We start from the raw sequence: 24,070 nt of genomic DNA, 5'->3' as shown, positions 1-24,070 counted from the left end.
AAAATTGGTAGAAAAACTGATTCAAGCAACTCAAATAGTGAGTGTGCTGTTAAAGGCTGGTTAACTGGCTGTAAAAAAAGGAGAATGAGAACCACTGAAATCCCTGTTGTCCTCCCTTTATCTACTGCAAACAAATAAAAACCTAAAGCTGTATCTATAGACAAGATGATGTCATAAGAGTAGATATCAAGTTGCAATTTCCTTCAACTCCCTTACTTTTTATTATTGTGAGCACAATACTTGCTAGCCATGTGATTATTCTTGAACTTTAACCCCAAAGCTTGATCATGTTTGTGGAATGTACGCAAGTTTCACTGTTTATTAAAATGCTAACCTTCATACTGTGTGTATTCCACAAACCGATGTGACACAAAAATATCTGGAGGTACAAAGTAGACAAAGATGTGCAAGATTAATGAAGTATTTAAGATATAAAAAAAAAAAAAGAAAAACAAAAATAGAAAGGAAAAAACTCTAGAAGCAAAAGTGAACTTGCTAACTTCTTCACTACTTTGTAAGTTCATTTTTAACAGGTACAGTGAATAGCTTGATTAATTTCAATAGTTATAATGGAAAACCGACATTTTACTCTCTTGCTAGAGCATTCTGGGCAAATTGTCTCACTTTCCTGTATTTATTTTACAGATTTTATCCACTTATCTACATCCAGTGGAACACTGGACATTATGATGTTTCTCCACTTCTAGAGAAGGGAAAACATTATCAATATTTGAAGAAATTACCAGAAAACACCTTACTGTGTAAGAATAATAAAGACATCAGCAAAATACTAGCTGCCAGTCTACAACCCATGCTTTCCATACAAACACCTCCAACTCAAGCAGCATCAACAGTAAATATAAGAAAATTTGGAAGCCTTTATAATGATTGTGACAATACAGTATGGTTGGCTGTATCAAGTGAAAACGGCAGCATTCTTATGAGACTGAAGAATACAATTCCAATGTGACAGAATGGGGTTTTTATTTGTTTCAAGATTTCCCCAGGATGGGCACAACACTTCACTTCAGGTTGCTGTTCTCTCCGCTCTTCCACAGGCAGCAACGCCAGTTCAGGAACTACAAATTCCCTGCTTAAATTCTACAAGAGAGCAGCAAGGCTGTCTGCAGTCTCTCACTCCCGCATAGCCATTATAGGTTTTGACATAAATGATGAGGAATAATGGGCCTAATTTTTTTTCTTTGACAGTAAGATTAAATCAGAAGTGATCTAATGACATCAGTAGACTTATAACAGAATAAAAGAATGCAAGTTAAACCAAAATCAGGCTCAATCATTTTATTATGGAAACAGAATTTTCAGGAAAGCATCACAAAAAAGCAATAAAGTGTTTTATTTGCCAGTGATGTCGTTTAACCCAAATATTTTCTTATAAGCTCCATCCATAAAAACTGAGTTGGGGAAAGTGTATAATTTAAAATTAGTCTGTATTAAAATCTATAGGACTGACAGACTTGAATGGTCATCTCCCAGAACACTTCTATATATAAAATAGATATAAAATTATGAAAATTGGAAAATCCTATCTTGTATAACCTAAATGTAAGTAAAGTTAAAAATACTAAACTAGTACTTATATAATTTAAAACATATTTGGAGCACTGGAAGAAATAGATCACTTCCTGGATGGAAAAACAGTCTTGTTTAAGATGAACATGCCCTCCATAATATCTTCCTTTTTTCAGAATTATTCCATTATCATCTCAGATATGTTTATTGAAGTTCCAGACTCATTTTCTACAGAGAGAAACGTCTAATATTAGTGCATCTTCTTTACATACAGCATTAGGAAGAAATACCTTTTAGTTTTACATTTTACTGTAACACAGACATTCAAGCCAGCGGTACAAACCAGTAATGGAGTCACTAATCCAGTCAGACACTGGACATTTGTTCAACCAGCCACTGAGACGGTCTGCATATTAACCTGTGAAAAGTACAAGCCTACTATATCCTCCAGAAATTTGTGTCTGGTATTTATAGCAAAAATGTTGAAAAGGAACGAGTTAGTTTTAATAAAATTGCTGCTTTCTGAGCGAATATGACATTTTAAAAATGTATAATTTATTCATATTTGGGGACAGCAAATCATTCCAGAAGACTGGGCTTTGATTCTGAAAGGAGGACCATCACACTCATTTGGGGATATTATCCAGGTTAACATGTTAAAATATTGCTTCTCTAGTAATTTTTACCAGCAGTCTAGAGGGGAGGCATAAGAAAGCGGACAGCTGTTTTATTTTTCAACAAAATGCAGATCAAAGATGACTGTTATAGCAATCCAAGAGGAAAAAAAAAAACCACCACAACATTTTCTAACCAATAGTAGAATGTAGCTCCTAATGAATACTGGGATAATATTAGCAACCAAGTAGTACAAAATATGTGAATATTTAGTAGTCCTACATAATAGTCCTAGTCCCAATAGATTTATTTCTCTTCTGAAAGAATGAAATGTCCCTCTAAATATAGCACTGCTTAAAAATAAGATGGCTAGGTAGGCATTCAGGAAATTGCTACTAGCATGGTGATATTTTTAATTGCTGTATTTCTCAAACAGTCAGTTTTTCAAAAAATTCAATTAAGTCAATGAGGCTACATATCAGATGCACAAGTCTGCAAGTCTATAATCAATTATTTTTATTACAATTAGAAAAAAACCAAATACTTTGATGCAACATTTGTCTTTTTGTTATGTGTTGGCACGTATAGGCGGTAGCAATGGTAAATTCACACTTTGTGTTTGTCCGCGTAATCTTACAAACTTTCAGTAGTTTGTGCGTTCAGGACCCCAGCATATTGAAAATCAATCATCATAATTGTTGTCATCTACAGGATTCACTATTTAAAATGATGTTTTAATAACAGATTAAATTACAACAAAGTTATTGATATGTCAATTTTTTAAAAAAATATCAATGTAGCCTACATTTCAAGTATATTGCAAACAATCTTAGAGCAAATGCCATCACATAATTTGAACAATGAGAAGATCTTATCTCCATAGAAAAACTGAAATACTAGGGGCAAAGCAGCTCTCCCGTTATTTTACACAATAAAAAGAGTGTCCGGTCACCTGTGAAAATATAAAAGCTTCTGTGTGCAGCAATTACAACTAGGACCTTTGCTACTCATCTTTCATTATTTATGTCCCAGATCACATTGGAAAATACAATAACACAGCTTTCTAGAGCCCATTCACTTAGCCAGCACCACCAAAGGTATTTCCTCTCTCCTTTCTTTCCACATCCTATGAGCTGAACAAACTTACTCCATTATGTCAGAAAATCAGTGTTTTAAACGTGTCTGAGAAAAAAAACCTGCACACACTGTTTGATGCAGAGACACAAAACCTAATTCTATCTGAACTAACATCAGCAATGGTCTTCCACCCCCAGTTATTCCACAGCAAAATTCTGTGAGCATTCCGTTTGTTTTCTTCACGATAAAAGCTCTGAATGCTAATTTTGGCTGCATCCACTCACAGACCTCAAATGACACCTTCAAAACCAGAAAAGACTTCATAAGTGTTGACTGCTGCTTTCTCAATGACTGCAACATGACCAGTCATTGCAGACTGTGGAAATAAAGGTGGAATAAGTCCATTGCTCCCAGAAACTCCAAAAGCACTGCAGCTAATCTCTCCCAGCCCCTCAGTTGTGCTAGCTCAGCAGCTTGCGGGACTGTACAGTAAACCGGATCAGTGCCTTTTTGTAGATTAAAAAAAATGCTCGGCCAAAATGGCAAAGGAGAAAATATTTTTCATCAGCTTAACTTCCCTGAAGCATTTTCACTAGGCAGTTCATCAGACACTTGTACCAGGGCCACAATGGTGTCATGGAGGCAGGAAGGAGCAGCTGGGGTGCCGATGGAGCTGCCTGTGCTGCACTGACAGCACAGAAACACCCAGGGCTCCAGAGCTGAATTTATCCCCTCAGAGCTGCCATCTGGAGAGGCCACTCTTTCTCTTGCTGTGTTGATTCTACAGGGAACCCAGGAAGAGTGGCATCCTTAGGCTCCAGTTAGCCTTTGTAAATATATTTGCAAAATACCACGGTGGGTTGAGCTTGGCTGGCTTCCAGACACCCACCAAGATGCTCTCTCGTTCCCCTTCTTCATCAGGAAAAGGCAGAAAATAAGATGGAAAAGCTCGTGGGTCAAGATACGGACAAGAAGATTGCTCACCAGTTACCATCGTGGGCAAACCAGACTCCACTTTGGGAAGATTACTTTAAATTATTGACAATTAATAACAGGGTAGGATAGTGGACATAAAAACAAAACTAAAAACACCTTCCCCCCACTCCTTTCTTCTTCCCAGGCTCAACTTCACTTCTGAATCTTCTACCTCCATCCCCACCTCCACCTCTACCTCCACCAGTGGCACATGTGGATGGGGAATGGGCGTTGTGGTCAGTCTCTAATGCTTCATCTCTGCCACTCCCTCCTCACGCTTTTCCACAGCTCCAGCCTGGGGTCCTTCCCACAGGATACAGTCCTTAATGAACTGCTCCAATGTGGGTCCTTCCCATGAGCTGCAGCTCTTCAAGAACTGTTCTAGCATGGGTCCTTTCCAGGGGGTACAGTCCTTCAGGCATGAACTGCTCCAGCGCGGGTCCCATCACAGGCTACAGGTCCTGCCAGAAAACCTGCTCCAGCATGGGCTTCTCTTCATGGGCTGCTGTTCCTGCCAGGAGGCTGCTCCAGCATGGGCGCTCCATGATGTCACAGCTCCCTTCAGGGCACATCCACCTGCTCTCAAGTGGGGTTCTCCACAGGCTGCAAGTGGATATCTCCTCCACCTCCATGGGCTGCAGGGAGACAGCCTGCCTCACCACGTTCTTCACCACAGGCTACAGGGGAATGTGGTCCAGTGCCTGGAACACCTCCTCCCCCTCTTTCTTCACTGACCTTGGTGTCTGCAAAGTTTCACATTTTCCTCACTCTCTCTCACAGCTGCTGTGCAGCATTTTTTATCTTCTCTTAAACATGTTATCACAGAAACACCACCAGTGTCGCTGATGGGCTCAGGTTTGACCAGCAGCAGATCCATTTTGGAGCTGGCTGAAACCAGCTCTGTCTGACATGAGGTCAGCTCCTGGTGTCTTCTCCCAGAAGCCACCCCTGCAGACCACCCCCAACACCTGGACACATAAACTCAGTACAAATACTTACTCTATACCAAAAAATAAGTGATACAATTTTTAGTTATGGATCTATCTTCTATACAAATTCTTAGGTAAGTTTTTGTTTATTATGGCACTATGAACATAATTATGAACTAAAAGGCAAAGAATAATTGGATTGATGGGCAAGAGTTCAATAACAATTCTTTCCTCCCTTTGTTTCACACATGGAGTAATTGTTTGAAGAAAAACTTTATGAAACTGAACTAAGGGTAGAATACATTTCAGTAATGTAAATATAGAATAGTTTTCAGTAATGTAAATATAAAAACTATTATGCAGATGTTCAAACCATCCCTAAAAAAGATACTAATGGTGACCAAACATATTAAGCAGTGGAAACGCACAGTAGAGCTCTTGTATAAACCTCCTTCCACATCATGATAAAACCATTCAGTAACTTTATAGATACTGAATAAAAGTTATTTATGTCCAAGATGACAGAAGATGGCAATTTCTCTCTTTTAACACAAGCCACCATCTTTCTTGTGGGCACCTTTACTGAACGCTCAGCAGTGCCAATGGGAGGCAGGAGCTGTTTTAAAGTAGGTCATCGTTATTAAGTTCTTAGTCTTACTTGTGTTAGGAACAGCAGCTGCTTTGAAAGACAAATTTTTCATGAATTACTATAGTAAAACGCTCCTAAGCCCGTGTTAAAGAAAAACCTTGTAGTTATGAAGAGTGTCAAAAAATGCTAACAATTCTAAATTGCTCTTTCTCATTTAACCTAAGAATAAAATTAGAAGTATATTATTCAATTATTTTAATAGTAACAACCAAAAAAATATACAACGGTGCCTTTACTCATTTAATGACGCACTTAACTAATGAATTTTATTGGTAAACTTTCATGAAATCCTTTTTTATTAAAAGAGTAGATGTTGTCATTTGCAAAGTATATTGTATATTCTTTATAAGTACAATGGTTAAAAACTTAAAAAAACCCAAAATGATTATTAACTATTGAAGCATGACTCAACTTCCATAGTGAAACTCTGGTTTCAGTAAATGCTTTTTTTTTTTTAAAGTACTATTAGGCAAAATTATGAAGTCTAAACAAAGGCACTATTCTAACACACACTCCTTTTAACTAATGAATCTCTTACTTGCAAATAATTTGTCCTGCTTATTTAAGAAATAGTTACTTATGTCTGAGAAGTTAAGTTGGGGCGTAAGCATCAGTGTGATCGTGGCCTAATTCTACAATTATAATCACTCTTGTTTGTGCAGAACAAATATAACCATTCATACTAATAGTTAAAAATCTAACTAAATACATATTTTTCCTCTCCCCAAATAAAAGCTTATTTTATACAAGACAATTTCTGTGTTATGAAGACTTTTCAAGTGTATAACTCAGGCCAAATTTTAGACAAGAACACAGTAAATTCTGTGGAAGACATGTTCAAATAAACACTACAAAGTAGCTAAAAACACTTATCTTCCAACCACACCTAAATAAATTCATAATATATGAATGTACATCAGTGCTCAGCTACAGCCCATTAAATTTCATTCATCTTTGGCCACCTGCATGTTCAGATATCAAGCAGACAGAATAATCCAACGCTTCAAAATACCAAGTACTTTCTCTGTACTCTACCCTGAAAATGCCTTTTCTTGGCTCAGTGCCTTCACAGCACCCTCTACAGCATTTTTTCAGATAACAAGGCCGGAAAAAATATATTTGAATTTTCTGATACACGTTTTTAAAGATGGAAGATACAATTTTCAGAAAGAAATGTGGGTGCTAGGTAAAAATGCGATTTTCTTTCAATCATATTGGGTTTTTCTTAACTTTACAACCTGCTAATGTTTGAATCTCCCTGGCCTTTTTGGTAGAGTTCAGCAGAATAATTAAAATTACTGCTTCACTTGAAATATCTTCTGATGTGATATACATTAGCGTGGAAGTAATATCAGCCCTTGAGAAATATTTCCCATTCGGTTAAATTTAGCTCCTCAACCCTACCACTTAAATGTAAATCAGACTATCAGCAAAGCATCCACACGCATAATATTACAACCAATCCAAAAAGCCAGTAAGTTATTATCAGAACAAGAAGCTTCATTCTATTCATAGATTAAAATTAAGTTCTTCTTTTTCAATAGCTCATATTGTTTACTGTGGTATTTCAAATCTGTAATGCTACAAGTAGTTTGAGAAGAAGTAAGATTTTCCTGAAGCGCTTTAACTTTAGTACAAAACACGTGTTCAATAAAAGTATAATCCTCAGCCTTCTAAACGTGACAGTGATGCTATTTTTCTAGCTGTTAGATAATACATGGTTCAGCTGTCACTTACTGTGCAGCAGTCGGTTACACAGAATGAAATGAATCATAATCGCAATGACTAACCAAATTAATGAAATCATGCTGAATCAAAACCCATGCTCCCAAACTGTCTTCAGGCCTGATTCAGCAAAAATATATTTGATTTCTATACCACACAACATTTTCCACAGATACGCATTTATCCAGGCTTTTAAAGCAAGAAGGTGATGAATTCAGAATGCATAGCAATGAGATAGTGTATTTTTACAAGCTACTATCAGAAGTGACCTATCAACTTGTAAATACACAGTAGCTAAATAAATATTATTAAAGCAATGGCTAACTGGCAGAAAAGGAGAAATTCAAAGCATAGAATCATCATAGAATGGTCTGGGTTGGAAAGGACCTTAAACACCATCTAGTTCCAACCCCCCTGCCCTGGGCAGCGACACCTCCCACCAGACCCGGCTGCTCAAAGCCCCGTCCAGCCTGGCCTTGAACACTTCCAGGCATGGTGCATCCATAACTTCTCTGGGCAGCCTGTTCCAGTGTCTCACCAACCTCACAGTAAAGAATTCCTTCCTCATTTCTAATCTAAATCTCCCCTCTTTCAGTTTAAAACCATTACCACTACAGCATAGAAGACAAAGCACATGCTGAAATCTCTCTAACTTCCATTGATTCATGGCAAAAGAGAGATCGTGTGTGAGTTGTGGAAAGAAATTATCAGCTTATATTAGTTTATAGAAGTTTTTTTCACATCTTAATATCACGCTCTTTTAAGTTTACAAGTAGTAGACAAATCCTGTGTTTGTAACTTCTCATCTAGCAATCAGACTAGCTGCAACTATGAGATTCTATCTTCTGGCTTAAAATATCCACTAATCATTCTTATTGGTGAATGGCATGTGAAGATTTTCTTTGCAATGTACCTTTTTTGATAGGTCTGCTTAATCCCACATGCTGGAAAGATCTCATATTCCACAGTCTTCTTTTAGATCTCATTCTTCGAAGGCCTTCTGAATTTAGTATAAAAGATACATCAAATCCTAGGAATAACCTTGGACTAGAAGGGAAACATACTCAGGTTCCCAGCAGTAAGTCTTAAATAGTAAAGATATGGCTAAATGAGCATGCCCTAATTAATAATTGATTGAAATATAAGCAAAAGATGCAGACTGACAAACAGGCTTCTAAAGAAATCTGGAGAACTATAAAAGTCAGCACCAGCAGGGAAAGTGGCTACGGCATTCTTATAAGACCAAATAGTGAAGAGTTACTCTCAAAGCCGGAACTCTGAGGGTGAGATTCATCTTACCCAGCTCAAGATGACTACAAGGTAGACCTCTATGTCGGACACATTCACTCTATCTTCTTTTTAAGGCCATAGCCAGAAATGGGCTCTGCAATTCACCTGGCCTGTTTGAAATGTCTAATTTAGCATGAGATGGATCACATCCTAAAGACACCTTTTTATTTCCATTTGCTTTAAATTGAATCTAAGCAATTTCAGATGTAGATGTCTTACACTGTAGATATTCACATCTGGTCAGAATCCCAGAGATTCTCTGGGCTCAATCCTTAACCCAAGCTCTAAATATAAATATCTAAATGAAAAAGATACCGAAACAGAGATAATAATTTTCATTAACCAAGAAGTTCTATGAGTGCTGAACATAAAGAAGTCGGATTTCGTGAGGACTCACAGCTAATGATTGATTTATTTTGATGACTGTGATTGGTTATGCCCTATGAGGACTCCTTGGTATGTAATATGGTGCGAGCAGACTTTTCCACAGTCAGGAATGTGGACAATCCCTTTCCACTACCCATCTACTTATTTTCATTAGACCCTTACTAATTAAGTATCTTTGGGATCTTAACTTTCTTGTCAAATGTGTTGTAAGTCAGCCAGCAGCTTCCATTTATTCCGCACCTACTTCCCTTACAACAGTGTAGCAGTTATGTCTTTCCAAGGAGGTGCAAGACCTGTGTTGTAGACCCTTCTCAGCTTGCAGAGATTTGAACATAGCTCTCTCTTCCCTATGGGCAAAACTGGAATAAGATCATTCTGCATCCTACCACTGAACTTGTGCAACTGTGCAGTCAGGAACGTGAATGTATGGACAAGCAAGAGAAAGTCTGAATAGCTCTCTGAATAGCTCTACTCTCTAGAGGCAAATCCTCATTCTTGCTCCAAGGGCTGTTTGTGCATTTTATTTAAGCACTCTAATGCAAAATTCGTAAGAGGCACCTGATACAGACAGAATACAACTCAACGGGGATGAAGACAAACACTCTGCATAGCTGAAGTAATCAACTTCGAAATACAAAATGAGAAATGATCGAATCAACAGTAGTTCTGCAGAAAAACACGTGTAAGGTATAGTAGATCACAAGCTAACCATGAGTCCATAATGCTATATCACAATAAAAAAACCCAAACACACATGACACTGACTGTACAAGGGAAGTGTTCTATGCAAGACATACGGTGATATCTTTGTGCTCTCCCCATAAACTTTTTTTGGAATACTGTGTCTGATGTTGGACATTCTATTTCAAAAAAGAGACATTAGAAATTATATAAAGAAGAGCAACGAGAATGGCCAAAGTCTAGAAAATGTGACCTGTTGAGTCTACAGAAAGGAGACGATGAGAATCTACCAGAGGAGATATGATCACATTTGTGAAATATATAAAAAGTTGCTGCAAACAGAAAAGTAACAGACTGCTCTGCATTTCCATTAAGGACAGAGTAAGTGGCAAATGTCAGGAAAGAGATGTAGGGTTAACAGTAGGGGAAAAAATCTAATGGTAAGGGTAATGACTCTGAATAACTTAGACAAATTACGCAGGGAGCTCAAGGAACCTCCATCCCTGGTTAGGTCAGTAGTTGGATTCGATGTTCCCATGCCTTTCAGTAGTAAACTACCAATTGAAAAAACTGTAAAAGTTTCATACTGGATCCAAGAGCTTTACCCTAAGATCTGTTTGGCCCACTTCTCCTATGTAGGCAGCACAGCTCTCGCAGAGCTGATTAACTCAAATTCTGTGTATTGTCCATTATGTGCCCTGGCCTCGGCCATGGCGCCTGTTTATTTCACTGGTTAGGTGGGCCCTCACAGCTGGGCATCACTAGATTAGACAAACAAGCGTCAGGAATTGCTGTCTTACAGCTGGTCATACCTCGAGGCAAAGGATGAACTGGGAGACCTCTTGAGGTCCCAACCAGCCCTATTTTCTATTATTCTATGTGTTATCTGGGCTTTAAACAGCATTACTTTTCACTGATCCTCTCTGTAAAGAGAAAAATGTATAAATGCACCAAGAGTTAGAGAAATTCTAACACACTGGAGTACTTATTTGTGAAAGTTACATGAAATATGGTTGCAAAATATTTAGAAAAAAAAAAAAGGCTGACTGCTTCTAACTCACAATATGGTTAAGATAATACACATTCTAAAGAAAGACTTCCCTCACAAATACATCCAACCAAAATGCCACATTATATCAAATACCTAGCGACGCTATGTGACCTGTGAAATATTCTGTGTACAAATACAATATAATATTTGCTATAAGAAACCATTCACCTCAAAAATATTAATGTTAAATAAAGAAAGAATAAGTCATCAGGAAGTATGTAAGCAAATTCATATGAGATTTAAGAACCAACCCCATAGAGACAGTAAAAAGAAAATAACTTTTTTATGTTTTATTTAAAGTTTAAAGATTTTCTTTGTGAATTTTTTAAGTAGAAGTGCTCAGGCTTTTTTTGAAACACAAGTTTAGCTCTCGCTAACTTCTGCTAAAACAAACAAGATATCTCACTATGGTTTTAATAAGAGTTTAAAGTCCAAATCAGAGATATTCTTTAGGGTCTCATACCAAAACTTCAAAACTAAAGACACGTAAAATAGACTGTTATAAACTCCGTCCGTATCAAACTGCATGAATTTGATTTCAGTTTATTGAAATACAACTAAGATCACTCTGCGAACATGTTTAGGCATAGAAATGTGATGACAGCTGATATTTGAATTCAAGACTATAAAAGAACTGTCTTCCACCTTCAATTAAAACAGCAGAGAACAGTATAAATTACTTTGAACTCTTACTCTCCAAAAATGATACGTATTAACTTCTTAAATGCACTACAACTCCCCTACACAATCTTGCATTGTTACATCAGCTCTTATAATCTCATTCCTGACTGATCCCTTTGCAGCTTCAAGACAATACCTTGGAGAAACAACATCACGAGGAAGCAGTCACAACATAATATCATGCAGAAGCAGCTTTTCAGCACAGCACTGATTCTGCAATTTTATTGTGTCATCAGAAGTTTAACAAATCAGAAGATGCAGTTGATGGAGTTTACTGAGTTTACAAAAGCACTACCAGTTTAGATGTAAACTGGTTTTATTCACAAACTATAATATACCCTCAACAGACAGTTCTACTTCAAGAATGTAACAGTTCCTCCTGTTACATCACGTAGTCCTACAAAAGAGAAAAAAATCTAAACTCTGCAAGCATTGAAAACAATGTGGTTTGATTTAAACTTAAGATTTATACTATGAATTAATTTGTCTGAAAGACAACTGGTTTTGAATGCCATTTTTAAACAATTAGTATTTAACGAGATTCCTCCTGCTTATGAGTCTAAATTAAGAAGACTCACTTTTGCCCACTTTTAAAGAAATTAGGTTGTCTATGATAACTTGTAGCTGTTAACCATGATATAGTAAGACATATGATTAAGACATCCCACATGATCTAATCTTAACTTAAAAAATCATCCCCACCCCAAAGCTCATTGTTAAGGTGTAATGTCTGTTGCAGTCAAACAAGTATAGAAGAGATCATAACTCATCATTTCTTGTGTTCTTTTGGGTTTTATCTCCCCAAGTTCCTGTCAAAAAAGCCACCAGAGAAGATGCTGGGGGAAAAGGAAAGATGGCAACACAAAAAAAAAAATCCTTTTTGGAAGAGGTAGGCCTAATGGACTTAGAAACTTCCATAACCTGACTGACGGTGAATACGGCAGTAAAACTTTAAGGAAGGCAGTAATGCAGAGGGGTGAGAGGAGGCATTCAGCTGAAGAAAATTCCCAAGCCTGTCAGATCTACCTCACAGATAAAAACTGTGCATTTATATACCTGGCTAATTTCACATTCCACTGGATTAAATTTCAAAGTTCAAACTATTATAACTTTTTCCTCCTTATTATAGAACTTTGAATATATGCAATTATTTTAAAATTTCATCGGCAAGGTAAAAACACATTTTATATCAGTTCTGTAGTAACCTACCACTTCTGTGTATTTTTGCACTTACAGTATATACACTAATTAAGCTGTTGTTTCAATGGAAAAATCAATTATTTGACATTCTCAGTTATTTAGACGTTACCCAGCTCACAGATGCATGCAGTCAAAATCCGGAATGGACCATTCAGTCCCCTAACCTCACCTCCAGAGACCACTGAATTTCACCCAGTCACTGCTTTCTAGGATACAGTCCCAGCACCTTAAATTATGATCTACACTCTTGTCTTTCAGATGTAAAATTAAATGTTTTCTTCTTTTTGTTTCAAAGAAGTGCAAAAGCAGATTTATTTGACAAGATTGCAGAAAGCACATACTGGCTAGTGTTAAATATCTATTTTTGGGGTTCTTTGTTAACTAAATCCTGTACCAGCTTTTCTATTTTTCGGCCTCATATGATGTCAGGCCTTTCTACATCCAACCCATCCTGCTTGTACGTCTTGAATGCGGGAACATCAGCACTATTGCAGTCTTCTGAAATATTACTCAACATTCGCATTAGTAGGCCCAGTAATTAGTGTAACTGCCAGTCTGTATAATCTCCAAATACATTCTGCTTAGTCACTAAGAGGAAGTACTACTGCTATTATTTGTAGACAGTGCCCAAAATTGTGCTAGATGCTTTAGAGAACAGTGGTAAACACTGGGTCTTCTTGAAGAGCAAATGGTACAAGCCGTAACATCCTGACAAGTATTATCTACAATATAAAATGTCTAAGCATGTGGTAAGAGGGAAGAGTAAGGAATAGTGACAATTTTGAGAGAGGCCCGAAAAGCCGTACAAATTGTTGAAACGAAAGGGGAGATGATAAAGAATATTAGGAGGGAGCAGAGTAGGAAGGGGAAAGGGCAGAGAAGATGGCAGGGCAGGACAGGGCAGGGAAGGAGGCAACTGTCTTCCTCAACAATATCTTTTTGTTTAACTACCACGGAATCACAGAATCAAGGAATCACGGAATTTTCAGAGTTGGAAGGGACCTCTAGAGACCATCTAGTCCAACTCCCCTGCACTTATTTTACACTGCATGAAGTTACTACTTTTAAAGTCACCTTGACCATATTTTGTTGTATAATACATAGAAACAAATGCAAAATCATGAGTGGTGTAACAATGGACTGTTCCGATCAGCATTCCAGATTCAGACAAAACAGTTACGGAAGCATAACTTAAACAACGTAACATTGCCTGGAGTCCTAGTTTACTATATGTAGCCAAAAGTAGATCTTTTTGCATTACGCTATAAACTTCAGAAATTCCCACATACATATCTCTGTTTTCAAAAAACAAAAATTATAATCACCACCTACGTCTCTGTCATCCCTCCAGCCCCAAAACCCAAATCCTAAACATACAATGCTTTTAAAGAAGTGTAGAAGAGCTGGTTATTTATAAACCAGGATAATTATTTATAAAGCAGCACAATAGCTTTTTGAGGCAGATATTTACACTGCTGTGACTCACAGCCATCAATCTATTGCTTCCTCTCCCCCCGGCCCAGCTTCCTGCCCCACATCTCACTCACCCATGGTGCCATACGGAGCCCACACAGTCTAGCTTCTTTGAAGTCTGCTTGTCAGAGATTTTATTGCAGTCTGTGGAGCTACACAATTTTTACCATGGCTGTGCAATCACAGACACAAAAACTGAGCACACGCAAGGCTGCAGTCAGTTGTGCCTTCCTAAAACTTACTGTGGACTTGACAGTGGTGGCTAATGGAGAGCCACCATTCTCCAGCTAGCCCACCATGTTACCAGCTTTCTTCTCCCCTTGGATAAAGCAGATGACAATGACAGCTGATTTCAGCCACACACACACATAGAGAAGAGATCTTTTGTCAGGAGCTCATGGTAAACCTGTAATGCTTTGCAAATATATGAAAAGCTGGATGATTTTATAATGAAGTTTCTCTTGGGAAAAATAGTCTTCTACTGAGACAAACTGTCTCAGTAGAAGTAGATTCATACCCATAAAAAACTGAAACGTGTGTATTTTCAGAGCTGCAAGTCTGACTTAACAAGGAGAGCATTTTGTCCTTAGAATAGTTAGGCAAAGGAGCTGGAAACTCGTGACACTGCAAGTAGAAAAGTAAATATGCACATCACACAGGCTGAAATATAAGTCTTCACAAATAATGTCAGCATCCTAACATCTTCTACAAATCTTTTTTCTGTGTGCATGCTCTCAAGCCAGTCTTTTGATATAGAAATAAATCACAAATTAAAAGTAAAAAAGCACAAGAGTGATCCCACAAATCAATCCGTATGGAGGAAATGTGCTATCTAAAATCTGTTAGAAGGCTTACACACACAAAACTAGGATTTATAAGAGGAAAGACGTGCATAATGTAAAGGAAAAGCCATCATCAAAAGTTCTATTCTATATGCATGGAAGTAAAACACCCACAAAGATAAAAGTTGAAAATATGTAAATATTCCTATAACAGCAGAGAAGGACTTACACCGCGTGTACAGGCGTAAATTCACTCTCTCTGAGTGTCGTGCATTACGCATATTAAATATTATGCAAAATATATGTTCAATAACCTTGTGAAAAAGGCACCTTCCTAACACATGACATTCAAAATGCACTCCAAGGGTCCCAAAAATTCCAGAAGAGAGACAGTCAAAGCAGCAGAGTTTGCTGCCCATCCTCCTTTTTAAAGAGAAGCTCTGCCAACAGGAACACAGTGCACAACTGTAGCTGGGCGTATTTCACAGACTGAACCAGGCCAAAGGAGAGAGCAAATCTGGAAAGCTTCTGCTTTCCATGCCATCATGTTCCAGCAAATCCTGGCAAGAATTCATGCTGACCTGATCACTATTCCTACAGATTACAACTCAATACCATCTGCATTTCCTTTCCCCAAAAAGAGTAAAACAGGCAGAAGGAGAAGAAGTTATGTATCTATTTTAAATCCACACATATTTACCCCAGGGAGTGAAAGGAAAAGAATAAATAGTCCACATTACAGATGTGAGTCACACTACTTAATGCACTTTTGGAAGATGCTCAAATACCACAGTGATGGGTACAGCATAAGAGTTTGAAAAGCACAAAATAGAAATAGAATGGAGAAAGGAAGCAGAGCCCAGGGACTAGCCATTCATACTGACACTCAATTACCATAAATTATAAAAAAAAAAATTAGAGGAAATACATGCTTGCCCCTTTCTACAACATTTGAACTGTTCTTGTGATAATATCTCTAAATGTCAACTCTTGTTTTCAGCATCCTTTTTTATCCTCACATATTTCTCCACGGAATGAAATGACACAATTTTATTGCTTAGTCAGACAAAAATACCTTCCACTTCAAAAGGAGCTTGCCTTCGAGGAGAATTACACTTGAACAAAAACTGCAGGATTTAGCTCTGTATTTATCTCTATGCAATAATGGTAGTTCATTCATATAAATATGGGGCTTTTTCTTTCTTCTTCTTTCTCATCTCTTGACAGAAGGAAAACATCTGCCAAGAGAATTAAACTCAGTAATATCTACCTAAAAATGCAGAACAAGCTCTGGTATGACTTTGGTGGAGGGGTTGTGCTTAACAAATCTGTAGATATTTTCAGATTACACAAGTACCTGATGGTTCAAGGAGCCACTTCACGAAAAATTAAACTGGTGAGTTATTCATCTGACATCAAATCACTTCTCAGTATCCCATAAAATATCGTGGGCCATCTATCCAAATTCCATTGACAAAAGCATTTCCCTGAGAGAGCTGGTTTAGGTCATCCTTTGTGTATAAACTTTATGCCATACCATTTCTCCCACAGCTTACACAGAACTTGAAGCTTTAGTGGGACATAATGAGAAACTAAACCCCACATGAAGTTAATAGTTTATCTTTAGATTTGACGAAGACCTTTCTTTTGTCTATTGTCTGCTCCCGAGATTCTAAAGATTACAAATGAAAACAGTTCTGTTTCATTCCTTCAGCTGGTTTTACCTTGTCATTACTTGAGAACAGTTTGTTCTTCATTTGTAAGCTTAACAGTTCAAGCTGATCCTAGTATCATACTGAAATCATACTTTATATTGGATCATAAATATTATCATCTGCAATAAAAGTTGCCAGGAGCCTTCTTCAAAACTGTAATGCTATTATTATATATTTAAACTGCAACTTGAAAAATTTTCCATTTTCTTCTTTGTTCACGATTTTCAAGAGTGTAGAGATTTTAGACAAAAATTTGCATTTTTTTTTAGATGCCACAGGACTTAGCCATGTGAGGGAGTTTAAATTGCTTTAAAATAAAATGTGATACTTACAATAGCAAGCAAATTGTATTGCATGAGACTGAGAGGTATTTAGTGATAAAATGAGGTATGGCACTTTATTTCCAGTGCTCACATTACACTGCCGTTCTTCCAAATGTTCACCCAATAAAATATCTTTTTAAACAGGCATTGGAATGTATTTAGGAGATCACCTCACAGTTTAGTAGCTGTCACACAAATGCTATCTGAAGTTTTCATTATGGCACTAACAATAATGCAATGAATCTTGGAAACAGACTTCCAAACTCAGCAACTAAAACCCAGAAGACAGCTTCCAGGTACCGAGCATGAAGGGCCAGTTAACGCTTCTAAGACACAACGCTAATTTTGGTATGAAAAACTGCTTAGTCCTTCAGCTTCACGGCACTCCTAAAAGTCATGTCCACGCCACCAGTAGCCTTGCTTATTTTCAAGCCGTTAGAAGCCAGCGTGACTGCTCCGCCAGCGAGGGAGAACAGTTTGCTTGAGTTTGCTTAGTGCCACGCCAGGGAAGGACATGACCCACGTCGCTCACCAGAGCCGGACCCCCGTGCCGCCGACGCGCCCGGCTTCCCCTCGCTGCTGGGGCACGGGACGAGGGGAAAGACCGGGCGTCCCCGTCCCCCCGGTGCCCGGGCAGCAGCTGCAGGACCAGACCCCGCCGCACGCCGGGACGGGGCCGCCCAGCACCGAGGAGGGCTGCAGGGGCGGCCGCTGCCGACAGCTGCCGGTGCCGGAGCCGGGGCTCGGCGGACAGCTCCCGGGGCTGGAGCGGACAGCTCCCGGGCCGGGCCGCGGACAGCTCCCGGGGCCGGGCCTCCGCGGACAGCTCCCGGTGCTGAACTGGGCCGCGGACAGCTCCCGGAGCCGGAGCCCCAGCCCGTTCCCGCGGCGGGCGGGCGGGCGGCAGGGCAGCCCCGCTTCCCCCGGCGCCGGGGCTCCCGCTTGGAAAGAGCAGCGGGGCGGGGGCGGGCGGCAGACACGTTGTCGGGGGAAGATGGCGGCTGTGGCAAACCCACCCAGCCAGCCGGCCGGAGCCTAGGCCCCGGCGGTCCCTCTCCGCCCCGGGCGGCCGCCGCAAAGCCGGGCAGGGCCTCCGCCGCCAGCCCGGAGCCCGCCGCGCCCCCGGGACGCGGCCCGATGCCGCCGATCCGCCCCCTCCGGCGGCGCCAACCGCCGTCTCGACCCACCCTCCCTTCCCCCTGATGGCACACGCCGGGTGAGAACGGCACCTGTGCGGCCATGTTGGCCGCCTTGCCCCCGCCGGCGCCGGGGCGTGCGGGGCCGGAGCCGCCGCCCGCCCCGCCGAGCGCGGCTGAGGCGGGCGGCGAGCCCGGGCCGCGGCGCCCTGCCTGCCCGGCGGCCTCCGGGCTCCGTCTCCGCCCGCTACGGGTCCCCCGCGCCGCGCTCCACACTCGCCCGGCGCCGAGCAGCCGCCGGGGCACGGCCGGCGGCGAGAGACAACCCCGCCCGCCTCCGGCCGCCCGGCTCCTCTCTCCCGCCCCGGCCGTGCCGCCCCCGAGGCCGGGGAAGAGCCCTCCGCGGCCGTGGGCCGGGAGGACGAGGAAGGGATGCGCCCGCCCTTACTTGAGCACGGATTGCTCCTTCTCCTCTTCCTTCTTCTGGCGGTCCATGACGGCCAGAATGATCTTCCGCTCTTCCTCCGTGAGGTGGCTGAGGTCGGGCATCTCGGGCTGAGGAGCCGGCGGAGGCTGAGGAGGAGCGGGGCCGCCCCGGGGCCCGGCGGGAGCCGACATGTTTGGTGGGAGCTCACCGCCGCGACGGGAAGCGCTGCCCTGACTCCAGCGGCCGCGGCGGCACCAGCGGGAGCGGCCGCCGCCGGCGCCGGGAGAAGCACATACAAATCAATACCCTGTAATCAACCGGCAGCCTAATGACGGCCCCGCCGGGGAGGGGCGGGGTGGCCGGCGGCCCCGACCTCGCACCCACCCTCCCGGCCGCCGGCTCGCCGAGGGGCAAGCGGGGAGGACGGGGAACGGCGGGGCCCAGGGGGGCAAGCAGGGGGAGCGGGGAGGGGAGAGGGCAGCGCCGGGAGAGGAAGGGCCGGAGGCGGGGTGGGGAGGGAGAGGGGAAAGGGCAGGATTAGCCGCGGGAGCGCTGTGGTTTGGGTGCGAGCGAGATTATCCTAACTCCGAGCACCCAGCGGGGAGCGGGGGGACGGAGCCAGCGGCGGGGGGCAGGAGACAAGGGAGGGTTGCAGGGGGGACGAGACGGGGGGCGGGCGACAGCGGAGCCCCGGCGCCCCGGGGCGAGCAGCGGGGGAAGCCCCAGCGGGCGAGCGCCAGTCCCGGCCGCCGGCCGCGGCTCATAATTCCTCGCCGCTATCCATGGAGGGGGCCGCGGGGCGCCGCGCCCGCCTCCCGCCGCCGCCTCCCGCTCCCGCCGCCGCTTCTCGGCCGCGCCGCGCCGCTTCCTGCCGCCGCCTCGCTTGGCTGGTGCCCTCTCGGCTGCGGGATGGAGTCCGCCTAACCCATGGCATGGCGGAGAGCCGGAGTCACGGGAGGGGACTCCGCATCGCCCCACCGCCTCCCCCGGCTGAGCGGCGCGGGGCCCGGCTGCCGCCCCTAGCGGCGCTGGGCGGCGGGGGGCGGCGGGAAGGGGGGGAGGAGGGGGGCGGCTGGCTACGCTCCTTATTTATTTATTTATCCCCGCACAAAAAAAATGGACGCGATAAAAATCACGCGAGGAAGGACAAGGAGGAGCCAAGGCACCGGCGACGCGCTGGGAGGACCGAGCCCGGCGGCCGCGCGGGGGGGGAGGTGAGGAGGGGAGGGCGGGGAGATGCTGCGCGGCCGCCGCCCCCGCCGCTCCCGCCGCCAGGGCTGTCCGGGGGGGCGGCGGAGAGGGGAACCCGCTCGGCGGGGCCCGGCCCCGAGAGCAGCCCCAGGGCGAAAGAGCTTGTGGGCGCGAGCGCCGGCCCCGGGAGGAGGAGAAGGGGGATGCAGCGGGAAAGGCGAGGGGAGAAGCGGCCCGGGAGGGTGGCGCGGCTGCCCCAGCCCCGTCCCCTCGGAGGCCCGACGGCGCGGTCTGCAGTTTAGGCTGAGAACCGGGGAGCAGCCGGGCGGGCGCCCGCTCCCCCGGGCCGGGAGCAGCAGCGCGGCTGGGCCGTGCGCATCCCGCCCGACAGAGCTGCTGCTCCGCGGCCGCCGACATAACGTCCTGCGGGAGCGTCCTTCAGCCAGCGCCAGGTGTGAAACCCGCCCCAGCGTCTGTCTGGACAGATTCCTCCAACCCAGAAGAGCAGGAACGTGAGCCCGATGAGAGGAGGCTGGAGAAGGAAGTCCTCCTCCCGCCCTGGAAACCAGGCGGGGGGTGCAATAAACCTCTCGAAACGCTTTTGGTACCTGTAAATCCCTCACCTCAGCTGTCATTTTGGTGGCAAGAAGTAATTTCTGGACAATGCTCAAAATGCTGTCCGGCCCAAATAAATGGGAAATAACCTGTCCAAGAATGCTGAAGAAATGATTCAATCCAGATCTGTGGGTTTTCAATCTCTTTACAGACAGTAGAGTTCTACCTGCTGTTCCCTCACATTATGAGACATAACTCCTATTTCACATCAGCGCTGGATATCTTACAAGTGTATGTAGCAATAATAAAGTTGGTTTGTAAGGTTTGCTTTGGACAGTTTGAAATCTCCATCACAGATCATAGATTTCTGGAGCTGGTGGTATTTCTAATGGACTATGACACCAAATTATAACCAGGTATAAAGGCCTGGAAAAAAAAAAAGGCATCTTCCTGAAAGTATCCTGGTCCTCATTAGCTGTGTTTCTACAGAGAATAAATTCTAGCATGTGCCTCCATTAGCTAAAGAGTTCTGCATGCGATGTTGGGCTGAAGACATCGTTCCTTTGGGAAAGAAGTTCTGGAGGAACAGATCACCAGAGCGACATGACAGGTTGGCTGTGGTAAAGCAAGTCTTGCTAGTAACCCATGGCTATTGTCACACACATATATTCATCAAATTTCAGTTTTGTCTAAGAAATATCATTGGCATCCTTAGCTGAAAGGAGGCTGTTCCATTTCTTGATGTAAAATTAGGTATAACAGAGCCTTTGTTATTATACATAAACCATTGTATAGAAACCGAGCAGACTATATTTAAGCAGATACCCTCGTAAAAGAAACTACATGATTTTTCATCGAGTCCCGAAAGCATTCTGCTCTTCCAGTCCACATCACCTTCACCTTTCAGACTGGATTCCAGCCAGCTGGCTCTCACCCAGTTCCTTGTTTCTTCCAGGCACTAGATAAATCTGGCATCTAAGACAAAAAGAGGAGGAAATGTAGAACTGTGTGTCATCAGATTACCAAAGATAGTACCGTCCTTATCAATCTATAAATGTTGAATGGAAGAATTAACTGGACTGATCTCTTTGTGAAACTACATTTTATCCTGGGGAAGTGAGGAAAGAGAGAAATCACTCAATCGCTTCTAAGAATAATTAAAAAGAACCAGACCACTTGAAAGCAATCTCTGCACCTTGTCGGGGTACACAGTTGTTCCAAAAATACTTCATGCCATGTCTCAACCATAAATGCTAACAATATTCCAACCATAGTTTTTGTTGCAAGACATCACTACAGTTCTTTGTGCGTTGCTTCATTCATCCGAATTTCTTTCCAATGGATGTTTACCTCTGAACTGTCTGGATTTGCAGTGCCTGCTTCTGTAATCATTTCAATGCGCCTGTGATTTTTCATCCACAAATTACAAATGCCTGCTCTCAGCATGATTGTAGAATTTCAAGAGCTTTCTTTTCTCCTTGGTATTTGCGCTGTGCCCACTAAATCCTGTACTATTAAGCGGGTAACTATAAACAAACAAATCCAGGGACAGGAACTGTAATCCCCGTATATTATCTAGCTATTTGCTTTGAAAAGAGAGAGCAGATTCAGAGCAGAAGACATCCTGTGACTCACTGAAGAAAGGGTTCCACTTGACCTTTCTGTGCTTCTACCTTCTTTTCTCCCCATCAGTTCCACCTATCACTCCTCACATTTTCCTACAATTAAATTTAAACATTATTTGTTCACATTCCTGTCAGCCTGCACAGAATTGTCTTATGCTGTTACTGTTATTTACATTAACCTGGTGACATACTGATGAAAATATACTCAGAGCACAGACTTCTCTACCTACTCCAGAGTAATGGTGTCAACAATAACCTACAATCAAACAACAAGATGAATTATTATCATGTAGTATGATCATTTATGAAACTCAGTTTTAAGGAGCATTCATTTGCGATTCCCTCATAGTGAAACGGCTCTAAATTCTGACCTTCACGTCCTCATGTCTCCAGGTACCTGCCCTTCCTGTTCACCTCAGCTCTTGTTCCAAACTCACCACCATACTCTGAAAAAACAGATTCCCATCCCTGTTTTACATTCTTCTGTTGAAATTGTTCTTCCGCTGTATAATATGCAACTGAAAATTCCCTCCAATGAGTCGAGGTACACGATACTTTCTTTTGGTGGCTTCTCTAAGTCATCTAAATGTACTGACACCAGCAGAGTTATTAATATAAGTTTTCTGATATCCTTTTTTTTTTCCCCTGTTCCTTTCCAGTTCTGTTAGACAAGAGGGGTTCCCAAGGAAACAGCGGTGTTGTAACCTGGTTTTATATATCACCACAAAATGTCTTTCACTAAGGGTCTCATTATACTTACTCCCATTCCCTTCCTCATAGCAACTACAAGAGTAAATGAGTTGGCAGATTCATCGTTCAAGCATGCTAAGTGTAATTCTTTCCTGAAAAGGTAATGCTAACATCTGTTTTATAATGTTTTGTATAAGGGAGAAATCCAGTGTAACTAATTCTTTCTGTTATTTTGGTCTCAAGCTGAAACATTCACTTGGAAAACACCTTTATGTAGCTGACATGAAAGGGGCTTTAGAGTATTCGGTTATGGATCAGTGAATGGAGAAAATGCAAAACATGTTCTTGGTTGAAAACCTCCAGTACTCAGGCTCTTGATGGATCAAATCAGATGTACAACCAGCAAGAAATGCGTCCTGTAGGACTCTTCCTGGAGACATTTTGCCTCAAATTCCTGTTGAGGAAGGACAAAACTTTACACCGCAACAATTTGTGATTCCCAGGTCCTATGCTAAGTGCTATCAAACCATCGTGGACTGGTTTACTGGTGTGGTCTTGTTTTTTTCCCAGCTTTCCCCTGTCTAAATTGAGGAAGATAATTTTATTGCATAATGCCACCTACATTTTCATTTGGTTTCTTTAACGAGGATTTTGCTTACTCTAGATGCAATTTCTTTTCTGCTCCAAGCAAATTGCTTGTAGTTGGATACTTCCCCACAAGTGATTAGAAGAACACTAGATATTTATGGGTAAAAGTTTTCTTTATTTGTTACTCTCATTTCTCATTAAAAAAAAGGTTCTCCGTAGTTTACACAGTACTGCCCATACCCTTATGTCAACTATACTCAATGAAATAACGTCCTCACAATTTCACTGGTGTAAACGATCTGTCTGCAGTAGATGGGAAAGCATTGGTCTTTCAGCTAGTGCCCCCGCTTTTTCCTCCTCTCCATGCGTGTGATCAGTATCTTCACAGACTCAGAAGGGGGAAGCCCTTAAGCTGTGCTGAAGAGTGTAACTTAATCCTACCGGCTTCCAAACCCTTTCTCTGCTCAGGAAGTACCATTAACAAAAACTTTTCAGATTAAAGGAGTGTGGGCTCACCGTGGGCATCATGGTGACTGCTGGGGGTACAGAGGAGTTTCAACCTTATTCCTAAACTAGCTTGGGTGATGAGAGGTTGATTTGCCTTTTCTCATTGGACCGAGGAGCTGGTATCCAGGTTGTATTTTGAAATGCGATGCGGGAGAGGCCCTGGCACGTAGGTGTTCTGTAAGCACAGCTGGCTGGAAACTGGAGAAAGGCTCAGATCGGTGAGATTTCAGGCTGAGAGAGTTGGGGTTGTTCAGCCTGGAGAAGAGAA

The 24,070-nt window shown here is 42.5% G+C and overlaps 1 protein-coding gene across 48 annotated transcripts in view; it reads right to left on the bottom strand.

Moving 5' to 3' along the window:
* The window catches only part of RIMS2 (regulating synaptic membrane exocytosis 2), a 493,643-nt gene extending 474,724 nt beyond the window's left edge, over positions 1-18,919 (bottom strand). For all 48 annotated transcript variants that reach the window (XM_063327352.1, XM_063327357.1, XM_063327378.1 and 45 more), the window contains exon 1: positions 18,668-18,919. In XM_063327352.1, the coding sequence (XP_063183422.1) occupies positions 18,668-18,837 (170 nt within the window). In that variant the 5' untranslated portion in view covers positions 18,838-18,919. The remainder of the gene's footprint in view (positions 1-18,667) is intronic.
* Between the last annotated feature and the right edge of the window lie 5,151 nt (positions 18,920-24,070).

Source organism: Chroicocephalus ridibundus, chromosome 2 (assembly GCF_963924245.1).
Source record: "Chroicocephalus ridibundus chromosome 2, bChrRid1.1, whole genome shotgun sequence".
Taxonomy (NCBI): Eukaryota; Metazoa; Chordata; class Aves; order Charadriiformes; family Laridae; genus Chroicocephalus; species Chroicocephalus ridibundus.
Note: the sequence above shows the minus strand (reverse complement) of the source record. Positions and strands in the feature narration are given on the sequence as shown.